The sequence below is a fragment of the Heteronotia binoei genome, chromosome 10, assembly GCF_032191835.1.
Source record: "Heteronotia binoei isolate CCM8104 ecotype False Entrance Well chromosome 10, APGP_CSIRO_Hbin_v1, whole genome shotgun sequence".
In the NCBI taxonomy this organism is placed as follows: domain Eukaryota; kingdom Metazoa; phylum Chordata; class Lepidosauria; order Squamata; family Gekkonidae; genus Heteronotia; species Heteronotia binoei.
In genome coordinates, this window is record NC_083232.1 from 65190813 (window position 1) to 65214681 (window position 23869).

At 40.8% G+C, this 23869-nt stretch overlaps 1 protein-coding gene across 3 annotated transcripts in view; it reads left to right on the plus strand.

Annotated features, from left to right (window-relative positions):
- Nucleotides 1-23121, plus strand: part of LRRC3B (leucine rich repeat containing 3B) — a 151425-nt gene extending 128304 nt beyond the window's left edge. For 2 of the 3 annotated variants that reach the window (XM_060248805.1, XM_060248802.1), the window contains exons 2-3: nt 17119-17289; nt 21852-23121. In XM_060248805.1, coding sequence (XP_060104788.1) covers nt 22018-22794 — 777 coding nt within the window. In that variant the 5' untranslated portion in view covers nt 17119-17289; nt 21852-22017 and the 3' untranslated portion in view covers nt 22795-23121. The remainder of the gene's footprint in view (nt 1-17118; nt 17290-21851) is intronic. The other variant, XM_060248806.1, reaches the window with a different exon arrangement.
- The last annotated feature ends 748 nt before the right edge of the window (nt 23122-23869 follow it).

Here is a 23869-nt window from a genome sequence, read left to right on the forward strand (position 1 = left end):
TATTTATTTATTTATTTATTTATTTTAATTTTGTTTCTTTTGTTGATACTCTTCTTCAGTATTGAAAATGTCACTGGATTTTTGTTTGTTTCAGTTTTATTTAAAGTTTTTAGACTTTTTTCAAGCATTTGGATGATTGAAGTTATATGCAGGGCTTCCATCAGACTGAAAGAGGAAGGCTTAATTGGGTGTTATTTTCCAGGTGAATTTTTTTTTACCTTCATGTAATGAAAAGCTTCACCTGTCCACATAGTAAGCCTTTACTAAATGGACAGGACCTGGTGGCAACCCTACTTACATAGTGGTTGGTTGTATCATGCAAACCGGATAATAAAAAAAAATGGGGGGCAGTTATCTTTGTCATCATTTGATGATGTCATTTCCAGCATGGCCCAAAAGTGCTGGCATCACTAGAATGTCAGCTGGTGCAATGCTGGTGCTTTTGGGTCATGTTGGAACAGAAGTAATCATGCAGCAATGAAAATTCCTCCTTCTGCAGTAAAGTACCTGCCTTCCCTCTTTTCCTTATCCTTGGACCCGTGCTGGACTGAGGCCTTATATTACAGTGGAATGGTGTACATTTTAGGATGGTCAGCCTCCCTGTAGTATTCTCCTCAAGCAGCAGTCTTGTATACTTGAAGGAATTCTATGGCTGAGTGTAATTAGCCTTAATGAATAAGTGTCAATTACATTGTGAATATTTGCTGTAGATATAAAATATTATGCAGCCTTCATTTGTCTTCTACAGCGTGACTTTTAGAGAGGACTTCATCACCTGAGCAAAATAAGTATACATTTCCAGTCAACCTACAGAGTCTGCAGAATCTCTTGTAAAATTTATGTTCAATAAGCTCTGACTTTAATGTTTATTATATAAGATGATTTGAATGACAGTATGATAGGTTTGCACATTGACTTAATTGTGCAATTTGTAATTGTTCTTGTCTTTGTAGTTAATATGATTTCATATGCCCATATTAAAAATACAAATACATTTATTGTACTAACAGTTTATGTGTTCTAGATTTATATTTCAATTCTATTGATGAGCTAATTTTTAACACCTCATGGTGGATTTTTCCATTCAAAATACTGTCCCATCGTTTAAGTGAAAGCATACTCTTTTTCATTGCCATTTGTTTTTCCCTAAATGCTCCCCCAGCCCCGGAACTGTGTGCTGGGACTCTGTTAGTGCCACTCATTTTTATAACTCTTCTGAGTGAAGCATTTTATTGCTGCCTACTAATTTTATAGCAGTGCAATATCATAGTACATTTTGTGCTTCGTTCCTTTTCAAGATATTTCATTCATATTTCAGACTCCCTGCTTGTTCACAAATATTATGGAGAGAATTTGATGAAGTCTGTTCTATGACAGAAGCTCGTGCCACAATAAATGTGTCAGTCTTTAAAGGTGCCACAGATATACCCCAAAGGAGGTACCTGAAACAATAAACCTCCTGAAAAGTAATAAGACCCCAGAGTTGTGATGCAGCACAACATTTTCAGCCATTCTTTGACAAAAGCCTCCATTTCTTTTTTCTTATAAGTTTGAACTCTCTATCAGTTGCAAATTCTCAGGTGGTTTGGGAAATCATCTTTCTTGAATGATGTGTGCCGTCACACTGAGCCAGCTTTCATAGGTACTACTAATGTGTTCCATGCTGAAAATATCCCTCAGGTGTTTACGGCTTTTCCACCTCACTTACTTTATTATCAACAGATCTTCCTCAGCCTAATTAGAGTGGTGCTTTCTTCACTCTTTCCTGTTCTGAGTTACTGCAATATGCAACTCATTCATTATTCCATCCAAACTGTCTCATTGTGTCAGACTTGTGCTAATTGGGGTAGGGATGCAGGTGTTTGAAGTGTAGAGTTCTCTCATTACTTTCCTGGGTTTACTTTTCTATGCATTTTCCCTCTCCCCCCTCCCCTGGCAATTAGATGGGTTGTTTATGCAATTCACTGTATTCTTTTGGTAGAATTTACTTCACACTATATTTTGGTGGGCTTTAAAGGATGAGGCATCTCGTTTGTTTTCCACCCTTCCCAGTCTGTCTCTGGACCTGTGCTGTTTTTTTCCAATGCTGTGTGTTTCACAGACTAATATAATTGTGCAATATTTCAAAATATAGTGATGTAGATTTGAAAATATCCAGGTAACAAAAAGACAACTGGCTTTTACAGGAAAGAAACAAATTCTGAAGCAATTGTATGATAATGGGAAATGAGGAACATAAATATTTCAATTATTTCAAAATTCTTACAGACAGTATGTCATTATTATCCTAGTAAGAAGGAATGTCTGACAGGGTTGTTATTTGGGGCCAGCAGTGCATGCATTAATAGAAAAACTGCATTTTGTTACAAAGGATTTAGTCATTAGAGGGTCACAAGTATATCTTGAAGTTAGTGGTAGGACAAACTTGTAGAGAATTGGGTCTTTGTCCAAATATATGGCAAATCATTTCCATTGAGCTGTGAAAATATGTGGATTAAGTCATGTCTTCCATGACACATATCTAATTTAAATGTAATACTGGTAATACAAAAGGAATGCTCATGTGTCTCAGTTAAAATTGCTTGCATCCCAAGAAATGCAGCTATGTATGCTTACTTTGCATGCCAGAGGTATGAGCCTTTGTAGGTTTTGCACTGGTCTGCTAATTATGCCACTTGATCACACACTTCCTCCCCCCAGGCCCTGGGGACCCTGGGTTTGTGCAAAGCAACACTGGGCATGCAGATGCATTAGTGGATGGAGGACAGGGGATAAGAGTGCCCACCTCACCCTTTTTGCATGCCAGAAATATGTAGACTTCGTAGGTGTTGCACTAGTGTCCTAATTAAGCATGCATAGCAGTTTTGTACTGGTTTATGCCATGACATTAAACTCAAACAAAGTTCCACAGAGATGCTCTTAGCTTCACCACTGTCATGTGTCAATCAGACCTAATTAAAACACAGTCTGGAAGCCTGTTGAGCACTAAAGAACACATTGGAATCTTAACATTAAGTAAGAAAATGATTTCATCTTAAAGGTTTTATTTGCCTTGGACTTTTTTTGTGTTAACCTGCTGCCAGGTTAACAACTGGGCAATAGCATGCAGTGATGATTGATACAAAGCAGTTATCTCTTATTTTTTTATCCTATGGTAGCTCTCTCTGACTTAAGGCAAATGGATTGCCTGGGTTGTTTGCCATGTCTCAGCTGCATTTCTCAGTATCAGGTTGACCATTGAGGTGCATAATGAAAGCTTCTGTGACAAACATAATCTGAAACTTTTAATTGTGTATAATGAGTTGACCTTATCCTAGGAGATAGAATGTGCAATAGATTTGCCATCCAGTTGTGTGTCTGTGAAAATGAGGGCTAGAGACTAGAAAATGGAGGCTGAGTTTTTAGTGTTCTGTTGCAGTTAGTGGTTATGCAAAATATTTTAGCAGGTTGGCCATCTATCCCAGTCAGTGGGGGACTACATATTTGTAGGGCTGGTAGTTTCTCAGGGAAATAAATGCTGAAAAGTTTTAACAATAAAAAAGGGATCTCCTGAATCATTTAGTCCTGTTATTGTGCCATTCTAAGCAGATGGCACTTTCACCAAGATGAATAATGCACATTAATCAAATTTCAGTCCACTTCCAATCTACTTTGTGATCACTTGAAAGTGGATTGAAAGAACATTATTTAGTGTGTGTGAAATTGCTGAGAATAATACCTTTGTAAGTCTGTTGAGCTCAGTGGGCTTAGAATGCTGTAGGTTTAGGTTTGCACTGTTAGACTTTTAGGACAACTTTTTCTTTCAGATTACAGAGAAACAAGTTGTCACCTAAACAGAAAGAGTACAGTACAACACAGAAGATTGTTAGAAAAATCTCAACTTTCCGCTTACTAAGCTTGCATGTGAACTGTTGATGGAAGAGGTTACCTTTAAATCAACATTTTACTCTGATGTCAAGGAAAGAGGTGCAGTGTTTTCAAGAACCAGAATAGAAGTAGCAGCAAACATTTGGGATTGGGAATGTAGCAAACAATTCATGGGGGATTTGTCCTCTCAACGGCATAAGACCACCAGTTACCCTTATGGCCAGCAGATCAGATTCCCCCGCACCTCTGGCCATCTGCTAAGCAACTCCAAAGAAGCACAGGACCAAGAAAATTCAGAGGAGACACACAGCTATTTGGTTTACTACAGTTGTTTTCAGTTTCAAACCATCAACTGGGGACAACTGGACATAAATCTGAGTTTGATTTTATTCTTCTGCTTTCCATATTTAGAATGCAATCTCCTATCTGAATCATCATAGCAACTCATAAACATATTTTGCTATACTTATGAAGTAATAATGAGCAAGAGGTATTTCGACACAAGTATTCTATGCCAGGTAGTGAAACAGGTTGGCGTGCAAAGTCCTAACAGCTTATGGGTTGGATCTAAGTACCTTTCCCAATTTTACCATATGTGAAGGTTACTGTAGCCGAGGCCACATTTGTAAGTCTGGATGGTGGTTCCCTCTGGCTCAATATTTTTCATATAAGAATGTACTGAAGTAACTGTCTTGTTTACTTCTCCACAAAGACTTGTGTTCAGTCCATTTCTTCATTGTCAATAATGGACACAGTGTTAGGCCCCCTGTGTATCCCTACAAAGGGCACATTGGGAAAAAGAAGTACCTCATCATCACTCACCCCCAGTTCTCTTAAAGTGTAAGTGCCAGCCTTGCTTGGGTTAGAAGTAAGCCAGAGTGGAGTGTGAAAGTGTACAGTATAAACTAAGGGAGTAAAACCAAACAAAATGGTTTCAAGCATCTAAGCAGAGGTCTGTTATTTTGGGAGCTGACTATAGGGTGTCTCCATGCTAATACTCCCCCCCCCTCCCAATCTAAAACAAAAGAGATATCCTTCTGCATTATGGAGCCAACAGGAAAGGAGAAATCACTCCTTATCACAAACCCCAAAACTTTGGTTCATCCCTTCCTAAATCTGTCACCTTGATCTTATGCCCTCCTTTTAACCTAGAGCAGACTCTCATTTATTGCAGGATACGTAATGGACATCAATCTGCTATTCTGGTGTTTATTACTGGTTTTGTTTTTTTAGCCCAGTGGACAGAGGCTGAGTTGTTAAGTCCTGGCTTGTGATTCTTTTAATCTGCTAAGGGACATTCCATTATTTTGAATGCTGATTCACTGCCCACTTTCTCTGTATTTAGGACTGCTTGCCATTCCATCCTACTGTCTGATGAAGTGTGCTTACAGCACACAAAAGCTTACATTCTGAATAAAATTTTGTTGGTCTTAAAGGTGCTACTTGACTCAGAATTGTGCACAGTACTCCAAGTGAGACCACACCATTGATTTATACAGGGCCATTATGATACTGGCTGATTTGTTTTCAGTTCCCTTCCTAATAATAATCAGCAGAGCATTGGCCTTTTTTATTGCAGTCGCACACTGTCTTGACATTTTTAGTGAGTTATCTACCATGGCCCCAAGATCTCTCTTTTGGTCAGTCTCCACCAGTTCACACCTCATCAACTTGTGTTTATAGTTAGGATTTTTGGCCCCAATGTGCATTACTTTGCACTTGGCCGCATTGAACCTCATTCGCCATGTTGATGCCCACTCGCCCAGCCTCGACAGATCCCTTTGGAGTGCCTCATAATCCTTTCTGGTTCTCACCACCTTGAACAAGTTAAAAAGCATCGGACCCAGTACTGAGCCCTGCAGCACCCCACTGCTTACCACCCTTCACTGCGAAAATTGCCTATTTATACTCTCTCTGTTTCCTATTAATTAGCCAGTTTTTGATCCACAGTCTTTGTCTTTTCCTGGGAGCTGCATTCAGCATTTCCCAGTACATTGTTTTACTCCCAGCTAATCCAATCACTACATTGTTCCAAGAAGTAATCATGTCACCCTATCTCAGGACATGTTTTCCTCTATAAAAATAGCACTCAAACGTTAGTCCATGTTGTGTGTTTCTGGATCCAAACCACACACCCAAGATGCTGGTCATCTTGCCATCCTCCTGGGACCTGAGGCCCCTTCTGGACAGGTAGCTATAACTTTCCCCCACCAACTCCAGCCCCTATCCACTCTGCTAACTACTATTTTCTTGTGTTCTTGCATGTGTGTTAGTTTAAATTCTGTTTGAGTGTATGTTGAAATATTATTCTTTCAATAAAAATCCCTTTCATTGTATCGGTCTGGTAATTTCAATGTGTTTTTTTCTCTCCAAAATAAGTACTGGTATGCATTATGTGGAGATTCTGCTCAAAAAGAGCTCTACCAGGGTCTTTCTCTTCTAATTCCCATATAAAAAGAGGAGACCCCCAGCATTTCTGGTAACAACCATGTATAAAGTGTATTATATATTTTTTTCTAAATATCTAAAAATACTGGATTATTACATCAAGCATTTATTGTTTGAATGAGCATTTGGTTTAATACAGCATTTATTGTGAGGAGGGCTTTTTTGTAGAAAAAGCCCAGCAGGAACTCATTTGCATAATAGGTCACACCCTAATGCCAAGCCAGCTGGAACTGTGTTCCTGTGCATTGGTAAAGAGGGCGCCAACTTAGAAAATGAAATGGCAGTGACAGATAATATCCATCCCCTCCTTCATTATCAGGACCAGATCTACCTGTTTTTTGCTGGGGGACAAAAAATTACACCCCCTAATGGGCTCATTCTATCCTGTGGGCCCATAGACTACAATAGACTCCATACCCAATTTTCCACACACCTCAGTGATGCCCAGGGCAAGTCCCCCCTTTGCCCCCCTTGGCCCTGTTCATTATCTTGATAAGGGAAGATCTGTAAATCATTCCCTGTACTCATTATTTTAATGACTTACCTATATGAAAAATATGCTTTGGGTTACCTCTTTAATTGGCACTTCGAAAAGCAAAATAGACAAAAATAGACAATTTGCTATTTTTTTCTGTTTTTTTTAATTGTTGCTGAGGTTTTTTTGTGAATACTCCCACAGTCAATTACTAAGTAGTATTTATACAATATGTATAACTTGAGAAATGGAGTGGGGGGGAGAAGTAAAGTCAAACAGGTTTTTAATACAAAGTGAACCCATCAATTGCAAAGTGCTGATTCACTTGCACATACAGTATAATTAGGAAAGTCTTTAATCTGTAATGAGGAGCAATGTATTCAGCAATCATGAAATCAAAGTATAATTATAGTTTTGAATGTTCAATGCAGGCCCCGTTAACCATTTTATAACACTGTAATTGTTAATGTTAACAGGTCACAGTATGAGGTCATTAAGTGTTTCCAACTACTTTTGCTTTAAAAGCAGTTCTCAATTAAAGAAATTGCATTAGAAACCTTAGAAAACCAAAGGAGGTAGGGAAGACTTGAACTTCAAGTCTTTTTTGAAAGTGTAGTCCTGATATTGTTTTTCATTAGATGACAGCTTTGTTATATAATTGGAGGCAAGGCTTCCTGATTATTGATGGTATCTGTTATTCATCAAATCAGTAATCTCTTGAACTTTTTCTTTTCCTGCTAATCTGCTGTTCATTTTTTTTTAAAAAAAAATATTTTTTTCCCCTATTTCATTAGTGTTTTGCCTTTCAACATGTTTGGGCCCTTTATTAGGAACTGATGGCACTTCATAATTCACAAAGTGCCACTCAGAACTGTGATGCTGCTGAGTGCTTACCTTCAAGCCAGAGCCTCATACATAGTATCAGTCTGGTGTGATGGTGAGGGTCAGTCTATGAATTTTGGCTTTTATATGTACTAGAACCAAGGGGCATTGTTTCCCCTAGGCTGTACCACTTTGAGCCAAAGGTGTGGGGCCCCATGGAAAAACAGCAATAGAAAAATAGCATATTGGGCAAAAGGCTAAGCTGTGCTTGTTAATATTCTAGTTTCATATGTGTAGTGCAGTCAGTAAGGGTGGATTGTTTTGGTTTTGTTCTTGTTTTTTGCAGGGGAGTTTTCCAGCCATGCTGCTCTGCAATCTGAAAAAGCATGTTCTAGCTTTACCATTTAATTGTGATGAAAGTACAAAATAGTCCTAATAAACTTACCATAAGAGAAGGTTGGCCTTCATAGCGCTGAGTATCTAAACAGCATATTCATAAACATACACAGAAATGTACACCTATGCCATGAGAAGTTACATGATGAAGAAAAATATTCTGGAATGAATCCTAAACCTTTTTGCCACTCGCGTCCCCCTTCATCTGTTCAGGAGGTGGTTGTCCATTGTGGAACACATTCATTGTGCACTAGACACTTTTTTGGTACCCTGAAAGACATTGGTTTTTCATTACTAGAAGTGCCTAGGGCCAGAAGAACTCATGCTTTGCAGCAGACCAACTCAACAATGGAGCAAGAGCATCTCAAGCAGAAAGAACATATAGCATCCAGCCTCCGATTTTTAGTTTTCGTTCTATAGCATTCTTTCTGCTTCCTCAGATTCTCTGTGTAGATTATTATAATCCCAAATTGTATGTTCCTTATGTAGGGTTATGGGAACATGTTGGGTGTGATGTTGTTGTACTGCCCACCTAGCTCCTCCAGTAGGTGCCCTGTCAGAGCTGGCAGAGGTAATCTCTGGTCTGGTGTTGGACATCCCCAGATTGATTGTTCTGGGAGATTTCAGAGTGGGAAGCCAGTTTATCAAGTTATGACTCATGATTACTTTCAGTCTGCCCCAGGTTGTTATGGACCCAGTGGGTGAAGGGGTCATATCCAATGTTCCCTCTAAGCTCCACAGTATTGTGAGTAGAGATTCTTAATTGTGAGTGAAAAAAGCTAGTAGCATTAAAGTTGTGAGCAAGTCTACATTTGACTATTGTGTAAATTAGTTCTTTAGAAGATCACTTCCATAACTTTGTAAAAATCACAGAAGAAATTATTTTAAGGTTTGCAGAAAAATCTGAAATATAAATAAATAAATTGGGGTGTTAAAAATACCCCAAATGATATTTTGGTATTTACTCTTTTACTAAAGTTTGAGTGATTTTTTTTTTTTAAAAGGCTAGGACCATTATTGTAGAGCATTTGTTTTTGTATTATACAATAATAAAAATAAAGCTGTGATGCTAGGTATTTAGCAGTGTGTTCATACAGTAGAATTTAATGAACTGGATTGCTTGATTAAAGACCTGGATCTCTTTTCTGCTGCCAAATGCTTTACAGTTCATAAAGTTAAGTCCCTGATTTTCATGAACACTACAGATATACATCCATTGTGTGCAAATGTATATATTGGATATTTTTTCAGTGCAGCATCCTTAATATGCTGTGTGCATTTAAACAAACCCAGCATTGAACTTTGGGATAACCATGGGAGAAAAATATGGGTTTCATTGTAAACCATGTAAAACCCTCATTGGCCTAATGAAAGAGCATTATGACATGATTCTCTGAGCCACAGCTACACCAAGTACACTCCTAGCACTGGCACAAGGGGATGACTCCCTCACTGGAATAATTCTGTTCCCATTTACAGCTGAGCTGTACTGCTTATCTGAGTAAAGAAATGCCAGGTATTGGTCATTTGTTGTTCTACCTAAAACAATAACGTACATATCTCTGCTTCTCTATATAGTAGGACAAGCTTATGGAATGTAGTGCAAACCAGAATGATTCTGACCCGCTTCTACCTTTCCCCTCTCCCAAGTCATAACAAGAATTATTAGTTTTGTCAGAGTAGCTATAGGACTGAGCTTCCAGCAATTTCATCAGTCCTGGATCTTCTGGAGCATAATAAAATAATAGCCACAGTGCAGTTTATGTTGTGGCAGGAAAGTAAATGATGTTTTCTCCATAATAGGGCAATGTTAAAGGTCAGTAAAAAGGAAGTGAATGACTTTCATTTTGCAGCTTAGGAGGTTGGCGTCCTATTGTTCTCTCTGTTGTGCCATTGGTTGGTTCAGTTACACATTGGAGAACTTGGGGCTCAACTAGACAAGCTGCTTGTCACATGTTTTCCATAAGGATGGGCAGCTGTACACAGCTGCTGGTCCCCATGGAGAAATTCCTCTGAAAATTCTGCAGAGCCCCATTTCTGGTCAGGACTGTGGTGCAGGGGAGTAGGGACTCTTGACTTCCCCCAAGTTTTTCTGATCTGAATTGATGGCATTTGCTTCAACAGGCAGCTGCATGTGGAAGACATGTGACAAACATCACATCTATTCAGCCCTATGCTTTGATTCTGCAGAGTGAGTAAGAAGCAGAGTAGCTCCTACAGAGAGCAGTCCTAAACATGTCTACTCAAAAATAAATCTAATTCAGTTGGCCTTACTCCCAGGAAAATGTCCTTAGAAAAACCAAGCCCTTTTTTTGTAGCAGGAACTCCTTTGCATATTAGGCCACACACCCCTGATAAAGCCAATCCTCCAAGAGCTTACAGGGCCTACTGTAAGTTCTTGGAAGATTGGCTACATCAGGGGTGTGTGGCCTAATATGCAAAGGAGATCCTGCTGCAAAAAAAGCCCTAAGAAGATCTATAGATATTGGTAGTTGAAGATCAGGTAACTCTCATCAGTGAAGTCCTATCACTGTGTGGTAGAAGGTCACATTCTTCCAAGTGTAGGATATACCTTTTGAACAACTGAGGCTGCAATTCAGCACACTTGCTGGGTGTTAAATACCCCTAGTAGAACTGACTTCTGAGTAAACATGCATAGCCTTGAGCTGTACATTCCACATTCTTCAAAATGTAGAAATTGTAAGCAGCCATGTTGGCCCTTAGAGAAAAATAAATCTGATTGTCTTGCATTATAACAGTCTTATAATTCTGTTCTGTTTCTGATTTATTTACATGGCCAAAGCAAATGTTAAAGCAATCAATAGAACTGCTGGAAGAATTGCACTGCTTTTGAGTAGTTTTTGTTTCTTCTTGAGTTAGGCAAGTGCATATAGAATAACGTAGTCCCAGTTTCACGTTTGGAAAAGCAGGTGGGATTTAGAACTGGGGATATGTATGTAAAAGACACATGTGGCTAAGAAATCCCCTTTGATGTCTTGACATGTATCCATGGTACTCTTCAAAGTACCATTTCCTGTTTTTTTTTTTCCTCAGAATATTTTACCATTGTAAAAAGATGGTGACTAATCATATTCCTATACTGCTGTATTTCTTTACTGACTGTATGGAGCAAAGTTACTTAACTTTGTATGCATCTTGCTGACAATCTATAATGCAAATTACTTAGGAAGCACTGAGAGGCAAGTCCACTCAGAAGTAAATCTTATGTTATTCAGTGGGGCTTACTCTAAGGAAAATATCTGTAGGAGTTTGGAAAAACCTAGCAGGTGACTGGCATCTCATCATGGTAGCAGGTTCATCACTGTCAGTTTTCTCAGAATGCATCACCTTTTGATCATAAACTGGATTGTGTGTGTATTTTCTGGATGACATCAAATGCACTGCATCAATTTACATTATAAGTCTCTTTCCTGTACTAATGCCAAAGAGTCTTCTTTTGAGATACCACCACGAATTCTGAATACCTGCCATAAATGTATTCAAGTTTTGTTTAAAGAATTTTTATAATGCAGATTCAGGTGTGTTTTATATATGTCAAGATGCAGCAGCCTGAAAAGAGATTTCTTAGCCACGTGGATCTTTTACATATTATCAACTGCACCTCCAGTTTCAAACTTTTAAAAAAAGTAATTGTACAGTTTTTCAAATTACTGTACCACACCCTGAAATAGAAAGGATTGTATATCTTAAAATTAAATAAATGAATTTGGGGCATACATTTTCCCTGAGTCTATTTTGGTGTTTTTAAGTAGCTCCTGCACAGTTTGTAGGCATATTATTGCTCCTGTTAGATGCTTTCTAATCGGTAATTCAGAAACACATTCCCATCTTTTATTACTCTCTTTCCGAAATCATATCTTAACTTCTGGGGTTGTTTACTTTGCAGTTTGCTTCCTGTGAGGATATTGGATTTAATTGCATCATGATAATTGTTACCAGAAAATCAGTTCTTTTTACTTTCTTTGCGTATTATTTGGTAAAGCAGGAATGATCTTATGCATTCTTATGGACGGCCGGCCTGCCTGTGTCCCAGAAAACCTGGACCTGGCATTGCAGGCCGTGTCTAGATGGCTCAGGCTGAGCGGGCTGAAGCTAAATCCGACGAAGACAGAGGTCCTTTGCCTGGGTCGCCGTGGTCCAGGGAGGGAGATTCCCTTACCGGCCCTCGATGGTGTGCCTCTGTCAGCGGCACACAGGGTTAGGAGCCTGGGGGTGCTACTGGAGCCTACCCTAACTATGGAGGCCCAGATAGCAGCCACTGCCAAGTCCGCATTTTTTCATCTTAGGCGGGCAAGGCAGTTGGCCCCTTTCCTGGAGGGCGACGACCTGGCAACAGTGATCCATGCAACGGTCACCTCGAGGCTGGATTACTGCAATGCCCTCTACATGGGGCTGCCCTTGTGCCGAACCCGGAAGTTGCAGCTAGTGCAGAATGCCGCTGCCCGGCTGTTGTTAGGGCTCCCTAGACGGGAGCACATCCAGCCGGGGCTTCGAGGACTGCACTGGCTGCCGATAACATACCGAGTTCGGTACAAGGTGCTGGTTATGACCTTTAAAGCCCTTTATGGTCTGGGACCTGCCTACCTTAGGGACCGTCTCTCCCCACATGTCCCCCAGAGAGTGCTGAGGTCGGGGTCTCAGAACCTCCTTATAATCCCTGGGCCAAAGGAGGCCCGTCTGAAAGCGACCAGGGACAGGGCCTTCTCGATTGCAGCTCCCTGTTGGTGGAATCAGCTCCCGGAGGAGGTGAGGGCCCTGCGGAACCTTGAACAGTTCCGCAGGGCCTGTAAAACAACCCTCTTCCGGTTGGCATATAATTAACTGTGAGCAGAATGCCTGAATATTAAATCTTAAACATCAGATTACCGAATATTGGAAATTTGAAGGACTGATTTAAGTAATAGTAGCATAGTGTATATCAATGTGAGTTTTATGTATTTTTAGGCTTTTATGTATTTTATTGTATAATTTTAATTGTATTTAAATCGACCTTTGTTAGCTTTTATTGTTGTAAGCCGCCCTGAGCCCACCTCGGTGGGGTAGGGCGGGATATAAATCGAATAAAGTAAAGTAAAGTGTGACTTTCTACCATCATAGGCACTACTTAGAAAGCTGATAACTGCATACTTCAGAGGAGATACTTTGTCACAAAATATAACAGCGGTTTAAAATTGTAGTTACTATAGTGTTTGCTGCTATTTTACCATTTCCTGTTTTTTAATTTCTCAGAATATTTTACCATTGTAAAAAGATGGTGACTAGCCATATTCCTATACTGCTGTATTTCTTTATTGACTGTATTGAGCAAAGTTACACCCTTCTGAATTCACTGGCGGGAGGGGGGACTTTGTTTAGGATTTCACTCTTAATCAGCATATTTCTGTGAAATATTCTGAGGGACTAGTTTGTTTCAAAATATTTTGCGTCATATGAATCAACTGTTACTTTTATTAGCATGAACTGCTAGTCCTATACAGTTTATATATTCCACTGATTATTTTAACTTGTCAGTTTTCATGATGCCATGTAACAAGGCAATTTATTCCTCTCTTGTGATTGCATATACGCATTCTAGTACATATCATAGATCTTAATTTCTTCCAGCCCTTATTTTTCTCTCTTGTGTTCGTTTTCGGTTAGGGAGCTGTTACATAATTAGTATCTTCTTTCCCCCAAATGTAGATCATTATATGAGAGAAGTGGCAGTTTTTAACATAGCGTCTAAATTCTGCAACCCAAAAAGATAAATTAGGCTACTTAACGGAAGCAGAATAAATGTATGCAAATAGGTAGATACTTTGCTTTAATCAAATGTGCTTTATTAATAGAAATTTCCCTAGGCAGCAGCATAAATTAACAGCCATTCTGAGATACAGATACCCAGGACACCTTCCTTGCCTAGATATTTGACAATGGCCTTTTGGAATATTGTAATAATTTTCATTCAGAATACAAATGCAAAGTATAAAGCAGCCAGGGTTGCCAGTCTCCAGGTGGGAGCTGGCGATCTCCTGAGATTACAGCTGGTCTCTAGGCAACAGAGATCCCTTCACTTGGATAAAATGACTGCTTTATGGCATTATACCTCATTGACATTCCTCTGCTACTCAGATCCCACCCTCTTCAGACTCCACTACAAAAACCTCCAGGTATTTCCCAACAGGGAGCTGGCAACCCTAGAGGACTTCAGTATTCTTTATAGAACTTGGTCAACATCTTTTTGTCATGTACATTATTTTGTTAGCTACAACTGTCACAAATATAATCTCTTTCATTGCCTATTTTTCATATTTTCATTCGTGACTTTCTCCCAGGTCTTCCCCCAGGCTAACCCACTCTGTCCTTGGGGGCTGATTATCCCAAGACTACCTTTTATTTGTGTGGGGGAGGGGTTTTTGAAGAATACAGATGCACAGAGCAACCCTAGATCTCTATGGGCGTTTTCGCACTGACCTTCAAGTGGTGCGACCACCCTCCTCACGCCGGCGGATCTGCAGGGATTTCGCACCAGAAGCGCCGGCGCACCCAAAAGAGCCGGCGACTTCCGTCGCGAAACCAGCTCAAACGGAAACCGCCAAGAAGCAGGAAAACGTTTGAGCTGGTTTCGCGACGGAAGTCGCCGGCTCTTTTGGGTGCGCCGGCGCTTCTGGTGCGAAATCCCTGCAGATCTGCCGGCGTGAGGAGGGTGGTCGCACCACTTGAAGGTGAGTGCGAAAACGCCCTATACATAATATTAGACAATAGAGGGGAGGAGACATAAGCACACTGGTTCTACTTTTGTGCAGTCAGCTTGTGAACATGGTGGTTACTTGTGTAGGAGGTCCATATGCTTAGGCTCCAGGCCCATAGCCACATGGGGGCCTGTGGGGGCATTGCCCCCTTACTACAAGGTGGTCCCCCCCCCAGTTGGAGCACAATCTACTTTTTCCCTTTTTTTTTGCCGTGGCTGAGCCAGTGAAGTGTCATCACTGGCAGCCAGAGCCAGGGGAGCTGAGCAGGGCATAATGCACTGCAGCAGCAAAAGTAGCAGGTGGAGAGGAGAGAGGCAGAGGAAGCCATATGGACTGGGCCAGGGAGAGGGACACAGATGGAGCTACTGGCTGAAAAGTGCCAGGGTGGGGGGAAGGGAGGTGAAAAGAAGCCCCCTGCTTGCACGCAAGGTGCAGTCCCTTCTTGAGTCCAAAGTTTTAGGGTTGGCTGCCTCAACTTGGCCACTTTCAGAGCCTCCAGCTTTTGCCCCAAACCCAGAAAGCTTCTGAGAAGCAGCAAGCCCCACAGTGGATGGGAAAGGGTGCCCTCAACTTTTAAAATCCTGGCTACGGTCCTGGTAGGCTCCCTTCTCTGTGATAGCACACAGTCAGAAAATGAGCATTCCTGGTCACAGAGATGGAGCCTAAAAGTTGGCAATTGCATGTCGGCAGGAGGCAGAATGAATGCACTCATGCTCACTCTAGCTGTACACGTTGATTTCAGTGTTCATACAGTGTCATCTGTAGAAGCCCTGGGTCCTTTTACATTGGGTGTACTTTCAAAAGATAAACCAATTACTTTTGTCCTATTACGGCCTTATGAACACTTCCTAAGACTAAGCAACCAGGACGCAGGGCCTATGTGTGCATGCATGTGCGTGCGTGTGTGCATGCATTGGCTCTTCAAAGATGCATCAGACTCCTAAGCTATAAATTGGTAGAGATATATATAGTGTCTTGGATTCTTGTTTAAATTATGTGCACCCAGGTGTTGAGTTACCTGATGCTTCAGTGTTTTTTTTTTAAAAAACATAGGCACTAGAATATCATTATATAGACATACCATTTTAGCAATAGATATATCAGGTTCTGTGGATTCTTAGCTTTTAGGGTTTTTCCCCAGCAAGGCGCTATCCTTTTCCATTGTGAACATATACTTTTCCCATTGTATCTCCACAAGGGAAAGCGATAGAGGCTTACTCTTTTTTTTTTTTAAAGGAGAATTTAGAATATCTGTTACAATGGTATAATAATATAATAACATTATAGTACAGGTTTTTTTAAACATAAAAGCTCCCAATAGAATGAGGAGGAAATGGCTGCTGCAGGAACAGGGTCAGGAAATATGGTAACCATGTGCCTGGGAAAATCTGAATTTTCCCAGCAGCCATTCAGGTTTTACTGCAATCTTTCCCAGAACTTTGAAGCAAAGCAGGTTTGAGAAAGACCCTGGAGGTGCACAAATGCACTATGATGCTATTGGGAAAGGAAAAAATGCTAATTCCTGCAGCGTGAACCTGGGGAAGATAACCTGTAGGCAGGCCTGGCGCTAGGGGTTCTCGTGCTCCCGGCAGACCCCTGTGCTGCGCCCCCCTCCCCCCGCTGTGGTCAGTGACATTATCGTGCAGGTGACCTGGCTCTTCAGAGCCTCCGAAAAGCAAGGCATTTTAGATATTCCCCACCACTTTCAGGATGAAAGCAGCCAAGCAGCGCCTTCATGAAAAGGTGCCACTCAGCCGCTTTCAACTGGAAAGTGGTGGGGCACTGCTAAAACACCATGCTCTCCAAAGAGCATGCCATTTTTGCAGCACTTGGCCGCTTTCAGGATGAAAGTGGCCAAGTGGCGCCTTTCCATGAGGGTGCCGCTCAGCTGCCTTCGATCCAAAAGTGGCCGGGTGCTGCTTAAAATGCTGCGCTCTTTGGAAAGCGTGGTGTTTTAGTAGTGCCTTGCCACTTTCGGGTTGGCCCAAAAAAAGAGTGTAGGGGAGTAAGGGGGCGCCTGCCACACCTACTCCCACGCGCCAGGTCTGCCAGTAGGAAATGGCCAAAATCATGTAAAACCAGCTTTAATTTTGTCCCAAAGTGTATTGATCCTTATGTCTTTTCTGCCATTTAAATAGTCCCTGTGACTTTTTTTGTTTGTTAAATAAGAACCATTCCACTCTTCATTATTAATAATGCAGGCCTGGATCTGTTGATGTTTCTTGGGCTTTTCTATTTGTTTGTGGCTGATGTGTTAAATTTCCAGTCTGTGAAAGGGACAAGAGAGAGCAATAGTGATAACCTTAAAAGGCCAGCTTTGCAGCACCGTCTCAACCATCATTTTCTTTCTTTTTAAAGCCCTCTCACCCATAAGATATGAGATGACACCATGTGACTCATTCAGCAAGATCTCTTTCTACCTCTTTGACAGCAAAAAGGAGCATCCTATGAGGAGATCATCAGATAGGAGGCTTCCTGGCAACCTCCAAGGTTCCTCACCAACACATCAAAGCTGCGATAAGTTGACAGGTTCTTCAGTTTTTACTCCACACTTTGTCTCTGAATTTCCATGTATTCAGTTAAGCTTTTTTGTTTTAGGTGATATACTTGCCAGTTTGCAAAACTGAAAGCTCAGATCAAGAACATCTCCTTTTTATGGGAACCAGTACTTTGCAGGGCCGGATCTGGGGGGGGAGGGGAGGCAGAGGGGGCACTTGCCCCGGTCACCACTGGGGGGAGCACCAAATTGGGTAGGGAGTCCATTCTATTCTATGGGCCCATACGATAGAATGGGCCCATAAAGAGGCATCATTTTTTCAATTTTGCACACACACACACACACACACCCTCAAAAAGCATGTAGATCTGGTCCTGGGACTTTGAATCTAGTGCCATAGCTGCATGTCACTATTTTTTATGTTATTTTATCACATTTGTTCCTCCATAGAGAATAAGGTATCTTACTTAGAGATTCCTATTTTATCCTTACTAGGGGCACACATTTGAATCTACTTGAGCTGAAAATATCTTATTGGTACATTTTGACTTTCTAAATATATCCAGATTTTCTCAAGAAAACTGGGGGAAAACCCCAAGAAAATCCTGGTTGGATGTTTGTGGATAGATCTGAAAACAGTGAAGAGGTGGGAGCAGACTTTTCCCACATCTCAGCTGCTTGTTGGGCAGGCTTATGTAGTCCAATTAAACTTCAAAGGGACAGCAGGAGTTGGCCCAAGAATCAGCTGAGTTAGCAGGGAACTCAGAGCTCCCTGCTATCGTGGCTGTGGTCAGGGCCGGCCCTAGGGTGCGTGGCGCCTTAGGCAGACCAGCCACCCGCCACTGCCTCCATGGTACCACACCCCGGGAATCATCAGAGGGGGGCGGGGAGGGCTCCTGGCTGACACACAATCTATGTATCACTCTCTGAGCATCGTCTGATGCTTAGAGGGCAATACGAAACTGTGCATCGGCCAGGAACCCTCCCCGCCCCCTCTGATGATCAGAATCATCAGAGCGGTGCGTGGAGGGCTCCTAGCCAGTGCACAGCCTCTGTATCACTCCCTGAGTTACACTTAGGGAGTGATACAGAGGCTGCATGCCAGCCAGGAGCCCTTGCAGGGCAAAATTTGAGCATTTGCCTATGACGCCGGGCCGGGAGGGCCCAATTTGATGCCCTAGGCAAATGCCTAATTTGCCTAGTTGGAGGGCTGACCCTGGCTGTGGGTGGCTTTGCTTGCAGCCCCGTATAAACCAGGCTGCAAAAGAAGTGAGCCCAAGATCAGATGGGATAGTGGGGAGTTCAGAGCTCCCCAGTGGCGCAGCTCTGCGCTTCCTTCTCCTGCTGCCTGGTTCAAACTGGGTGGCAGGAGATGACAGCCCAGCTGGGATCACTGTGCCCAAGGAGAGCTGATTGCTTCCTGTAGGCACAGCTTTATGCTGGCCTCTCCTGACACCTGGTTTAAACCAGGGGGCAGCAGATGGCAGCCCAGCCAAGATCACTCCCCACCAGTGCAGCTCTGTGCTGCCTTCTCCTGCAACTTGGTTTAAACTAGACTACTGGAGAAGCCAATCCAGCCACAGTATTGGGCTAGTATTTCTTTAATTGGTATTTTTTTATTTGAGTCTACTGGACCTGAAAAATTTCAGGATTTCAAAAAAAGTATCCTGGGTCTAAATACCATACTGTTATTTGGATCTGGGATTTTTTGGGAATCCCAAAATTTTTTCAAGTTCAATAGATGTGAACTGAAAATTACTGTAAAAAAATTGCACACCCCTAATCTTTACTATAATCCTGAGAGGTAGGTTAGGTTGAGAGAAAATGAATTTCCTCAAATGTAACAGTGAACTATGGCTGAGCAGGGATATAAACCCAGACCTTCTCCACACCCTCAACTTTAACTCCTGATTTTCTTGGCAATAGATCTACATACACTGGAATCAGTTTATGCACAGTTCTTCAGTTTATGCACAGTTCTTCAGAATCAGTTTATGCACAGTTCTTCAGTTTCCACTCTCTGCGCATTTTTACATTTGTGGAGTCAGTTTATTTTCTTCTGCACATGCCTTAAATCAGGGGTGTCAAACATACAGCCTGGGGGCCGAATCAGGCCCCCAGAGGGCTGTCTGGCCCCCAAGCAACAGGCTGTCATCTGCTTCCTTCTCCCTCTCTCTTGCTTCCTTCTGCTTGCTTTGCAAGGCTTGCTTAATCGCACAAAAGCTACAGAGCAAAACCTCTATTTTCTCCATTGGCTGAGGCTGCCTCACGGTGCTGGATTACTCGTCTGATGAAGTATGCTTAAGAGCACACAAAAGCTTACGTTCTAAATAAAAATTGGTTGGTCTTAAAGGTGCAACTTTCCTGCTTTGTTCAACTGCTTCAGACCAGCACAGCTGCCCATTTGGATCTAATGTCATTAAGTCTCTTCAATGTGAAGAATAATAAATTAGAATCTGTTGTAATGTTCAGTTGGTCTCCTCTAAAGCAAGTGTTAAAATAACAACATTTTCCCCTAGAATGATGCTGGAATCTATTCAAATACTGTATCCGTCCACTCTATTCTAATGTACTTTTGTATTATTTATTTATTTATATTGCAGACTTATATTCCACCCTTTTCCTCTAAGGCTCATGGCAGATTACAGCATAAATTAAAACCTAATTAAAACTAAACACAATATATTAAAACCAAGAAGCAATAAAGTACATTACATCATAGGCAGCAAGGGCACATTTTACAGAATAAAAACAGCTATCAGCCCAAAAACATAATAATCAGGTGGTAAGAAATAAGATAGTATCACAGCAGGGTAGACTCCAGCTTCATTCTAGAGGAAAATGTTATTTTAACCCACAGTTTAGAGGAGACATTACAACAGACTCTAATTTATTACTCTTCACAATTAGGAGACCAAATGACATTGATATCAATCTCCAGTTCTGTCTTTGCTGTTTTTTTTCTGCTCAGTCAACCCAAACCAATGATTACCAGATCTCACTATTTTGCATATCACTGCTCACTCTCTATATATGTACGACTGCTAATTCCATCCCATACTATTGTCTGATGAAGTGTGCTTTTAGTACACAAAAGCTTACATTTTCAATAAAACTTGGTTGGTCTTAAAGGTGCTACTGGACTCCAGCTTTGCTGTAAACATTGTACACAGCACATTTATTTTCCTTGGCATTGTGCTCCTTCTAATGAAACTCGGATCTGAAAATTCAAAATTCAGTTTTTCTAGTCATGACAAAATATACTCAGTGGTATACCGCTAAATAATACAGCACTCTCAGCATGTAGGGCATTTTCATTCCTGAAGTTACAAAACTGCCTCTGAAGATGGGGCTGTGTTCTTCCAGCTTTATAGATGGCCAAACTCAGGTTGAAATGCTTCATCTTTTCCAAGCTAAATCAGAAAATCTAAAGCTAGGCTGAGATTCTCAGATAAATCACCGGTTTGTTATCTACTATACTCCTGCCAGTTCTCAAGTAAGAGAACATTTGAATTCTACAGAAGACACTGCCATGCACCAAAGTGGTGGTGGTGCAGATTTCTCCATGGAATTTCACACATTATAGGAATTCAATTAGCACAAACATCTCTTTATATTAAAATAAGATTAATTTAAATGTAAATACAACTTGGAAGGTGTGCAGATTTCTCAGCTTCAGAAATGAAAGAAATTAAATGTAAAGATAAATGGTCCTTCCATCATCACAAAACTGAACCACAGTTCATAATGAAGAAGGAAAAGAACACAATTGTTTTGCTGAATTTTGTGTTATAAGCATTTCACAGTCTGTCTTTCTGTTATGATCAATTTTAATTGAGGAAAAGCTATTTGGATATTAAAATTTCCCATTAAATTCATTTAAAGATAAAAGTAAATTCAATTCCTTTTATGCCATTACTCTGTTTTCTTTAATATGATCTATACAATAGCATATTCCGGTTTTGTAATGTATTTTTGCTGAGAAATTTAAAAAGAAACAGTAGAAATGTGTTTTGAAATTTTATTTCCCAAGCTCCTGCCCCCAACATGAACAAAATCCAATTGCAATATAAGTTGATAAAAAGTTCTAAAGCAAAAGGCAATTGGGGAGGAATTAAAGAATGACAGTCCCATTTGTGCCATGAGAAACAGAAATACTAATGAGTGTCTTTTTCCAGCACAAATGCTTCCACTGTTAAATAGTCTAATTTGGGTTTAAAGATACACAGAATTTTTTGCTGCAAGGTCATTAACCACAAGAATGCTTGCCTAATTTGTTACCGCTGCTGGAGTATTACTGTAAATCTTATTAATGTTTTTGCTACTGTAAAAAGAAGAAAGTAATTAAGTTTTATTACAATTGTTCTAGAAAGGCAGCATTAAAAAAGAAACCATGTCTCCCAAGAATTGTGATGTTAGAGCTGTATTACATCTGATCTCTTAAAGTTATGCTTATTACTCTTCTACTGGTGGTAACTGGAAAGTGTCAAGAAAATCTCACTGTACACTAATGAAACAATCAATCTTTTCTGTTGTGCTTTATGGTTAAGCTGCATTTATATGTACATTTAATCTGATTTTTTTTTATTTTCAGGAACGTGTTTTTGAAAAGAAAACTTGTCATGAGGATGTCCACACATTAACGCATTTTCAGATGACATCACTGAAGAGAATGAGGTTGTGATTTTGTTGTCTGAGAACTTTTGTCACCACTGTTGAGTAAATGAGAAGCGGCCGTGTGATTATGCTGACATCCCAGCATGCATTTGGTAGACCTGTGGTTAACTCGTTCCCTCTCCATGTGTCTGCTCCTACAAAGCTTTGTCCTCATGATACTGTGCTTTCATTCTGCCAGTATGTGTCCCAAAGGTTGCCTTTGTTCCCATTCTGGAGGTTTAAATGTCAGTTGCAGCAATGCAAATCTCAAGGAAATACCCAGAGATCTTCCTCCCGAAACTGTTTTACTTTATTTAGACTCCAATCAGATAACATCCATCCCAAATGAAATTTTCAAGGACCTGCATCAACTGAAAGTCCTAAACTTGTCAAAAAACATTATTGAATTCATAGACGAACACTCGTTCAAAGGAGTGGCAGAAACCTTGCAGATGCTGGACTTGTCAGACAACCGGATCAAAAGTGTGCACAAGAACGCTTTTAACAACTTAAAAGCTCAACCCAGAATCTCAAACAATCCTTGGCACTGTGACTGCACTTTGCAGCAGGTCCTGAGGAGCATGGCCTCCAACCACGACACAGCCAATAGTGTCATCTGTAAGACTTCAGACTTGGACGAACATGCTGGAAGGCCATTCCTTAATGCTGCTGATGCTGACCTCTGTAACCTTCCTAAAAAAACTACTGATTATGCCATGCTGGTCACCATGTTTGGCTGGTTCACCATGGTGATATCCTACGTCGTTTATTATGTGCGGCAAAATCAAGAAGATGCACGCAGGCACCTTGAGTACTTGAAATCCCTGCCAAGCAGGCAAAAGAAACCCGAGGAAGCAGATGATATTAGCACTGTGGTATAAGGCCAGTAATTCAGTGACTGGCTTTGACAGGGAATTTAGATGAGGGTAGCACGAACACCAGATGTTTACTTCTGACATTTGTTGTAAACATATAAGACTCCCCCCCCCCCCCCCATTCAACTGAATTACACCACTGTCAAAAGTTTCTAACAAAAGATTTCTGTTGCGGGGGGGTTAATTCAGTACACTTTTATTGTTTCTTTGGTGGTATTCTAAACCAAGTAAACTAATATGTAAACATTAGTTTAGACCCATTCCACTCTTTAATAATGAAATTTATTTTTTTAGTTTAAAAAAACCCAAATAAAAGCTTAACTATGAATCATGGGAATGCAGACTAATTTATTGAACAGAAGCCTTCCTGGTGAGTTAAAACTGTTTGCCTGTGTGTGTGTGAGAGACAGAGCATTAGGCTATAGTAAGATAGTCCAGAAATGTGAAGTTGGATCCAGCCAACTTTTTCACTCAATCTTGCCCAACTCCCCTCTTGTCCTTTACCTTTACTATAGCCCCTGTCCCTTATAGCGTTTGTACATGGAGGTCCTAAGACTCTCAGCTGAGACTTTTTTGCTGGTCAAAGGAAACCCATCTGTCCTTTCTGAGAAGCAGAAAAAGTGGTTGGATCCAACTCATTGTGCAGAATAAAGTGATTGATACAGAAGTTATTCATTCTGAAAAATGCTAACATTCTAAGCTTATTTGTTTCTGGGAAAACAAGTTTTCAGCTCTCATGTCTTTGAAGAAAATACTGTAGGGGGCTTCCAGTAATAAGTATTCTGCTGCAGTTATTAAAGAAACCTCACCATCCCTCTTCCTGGTTCCCAGAGAGCCCACCTGCTGAAGAGGTAATGAAACTGGAGATCGTACTGTTGTGCTGGTCCATGTAAGCATAGGGAATCAGAGCCACAGTTGGCATTTCTCACTCTGGTATGGATAGTATACAAATTGCATAAACTACATCAATTCTGGAAGGCATTATTCATTTGATATTCAGAGCATACCCCTTCAGAGTACTCAAAATTGGTGCCACCGACCTTTCCTGGCAGTTACTTCAAAGTATTTTAAGAAGCACATA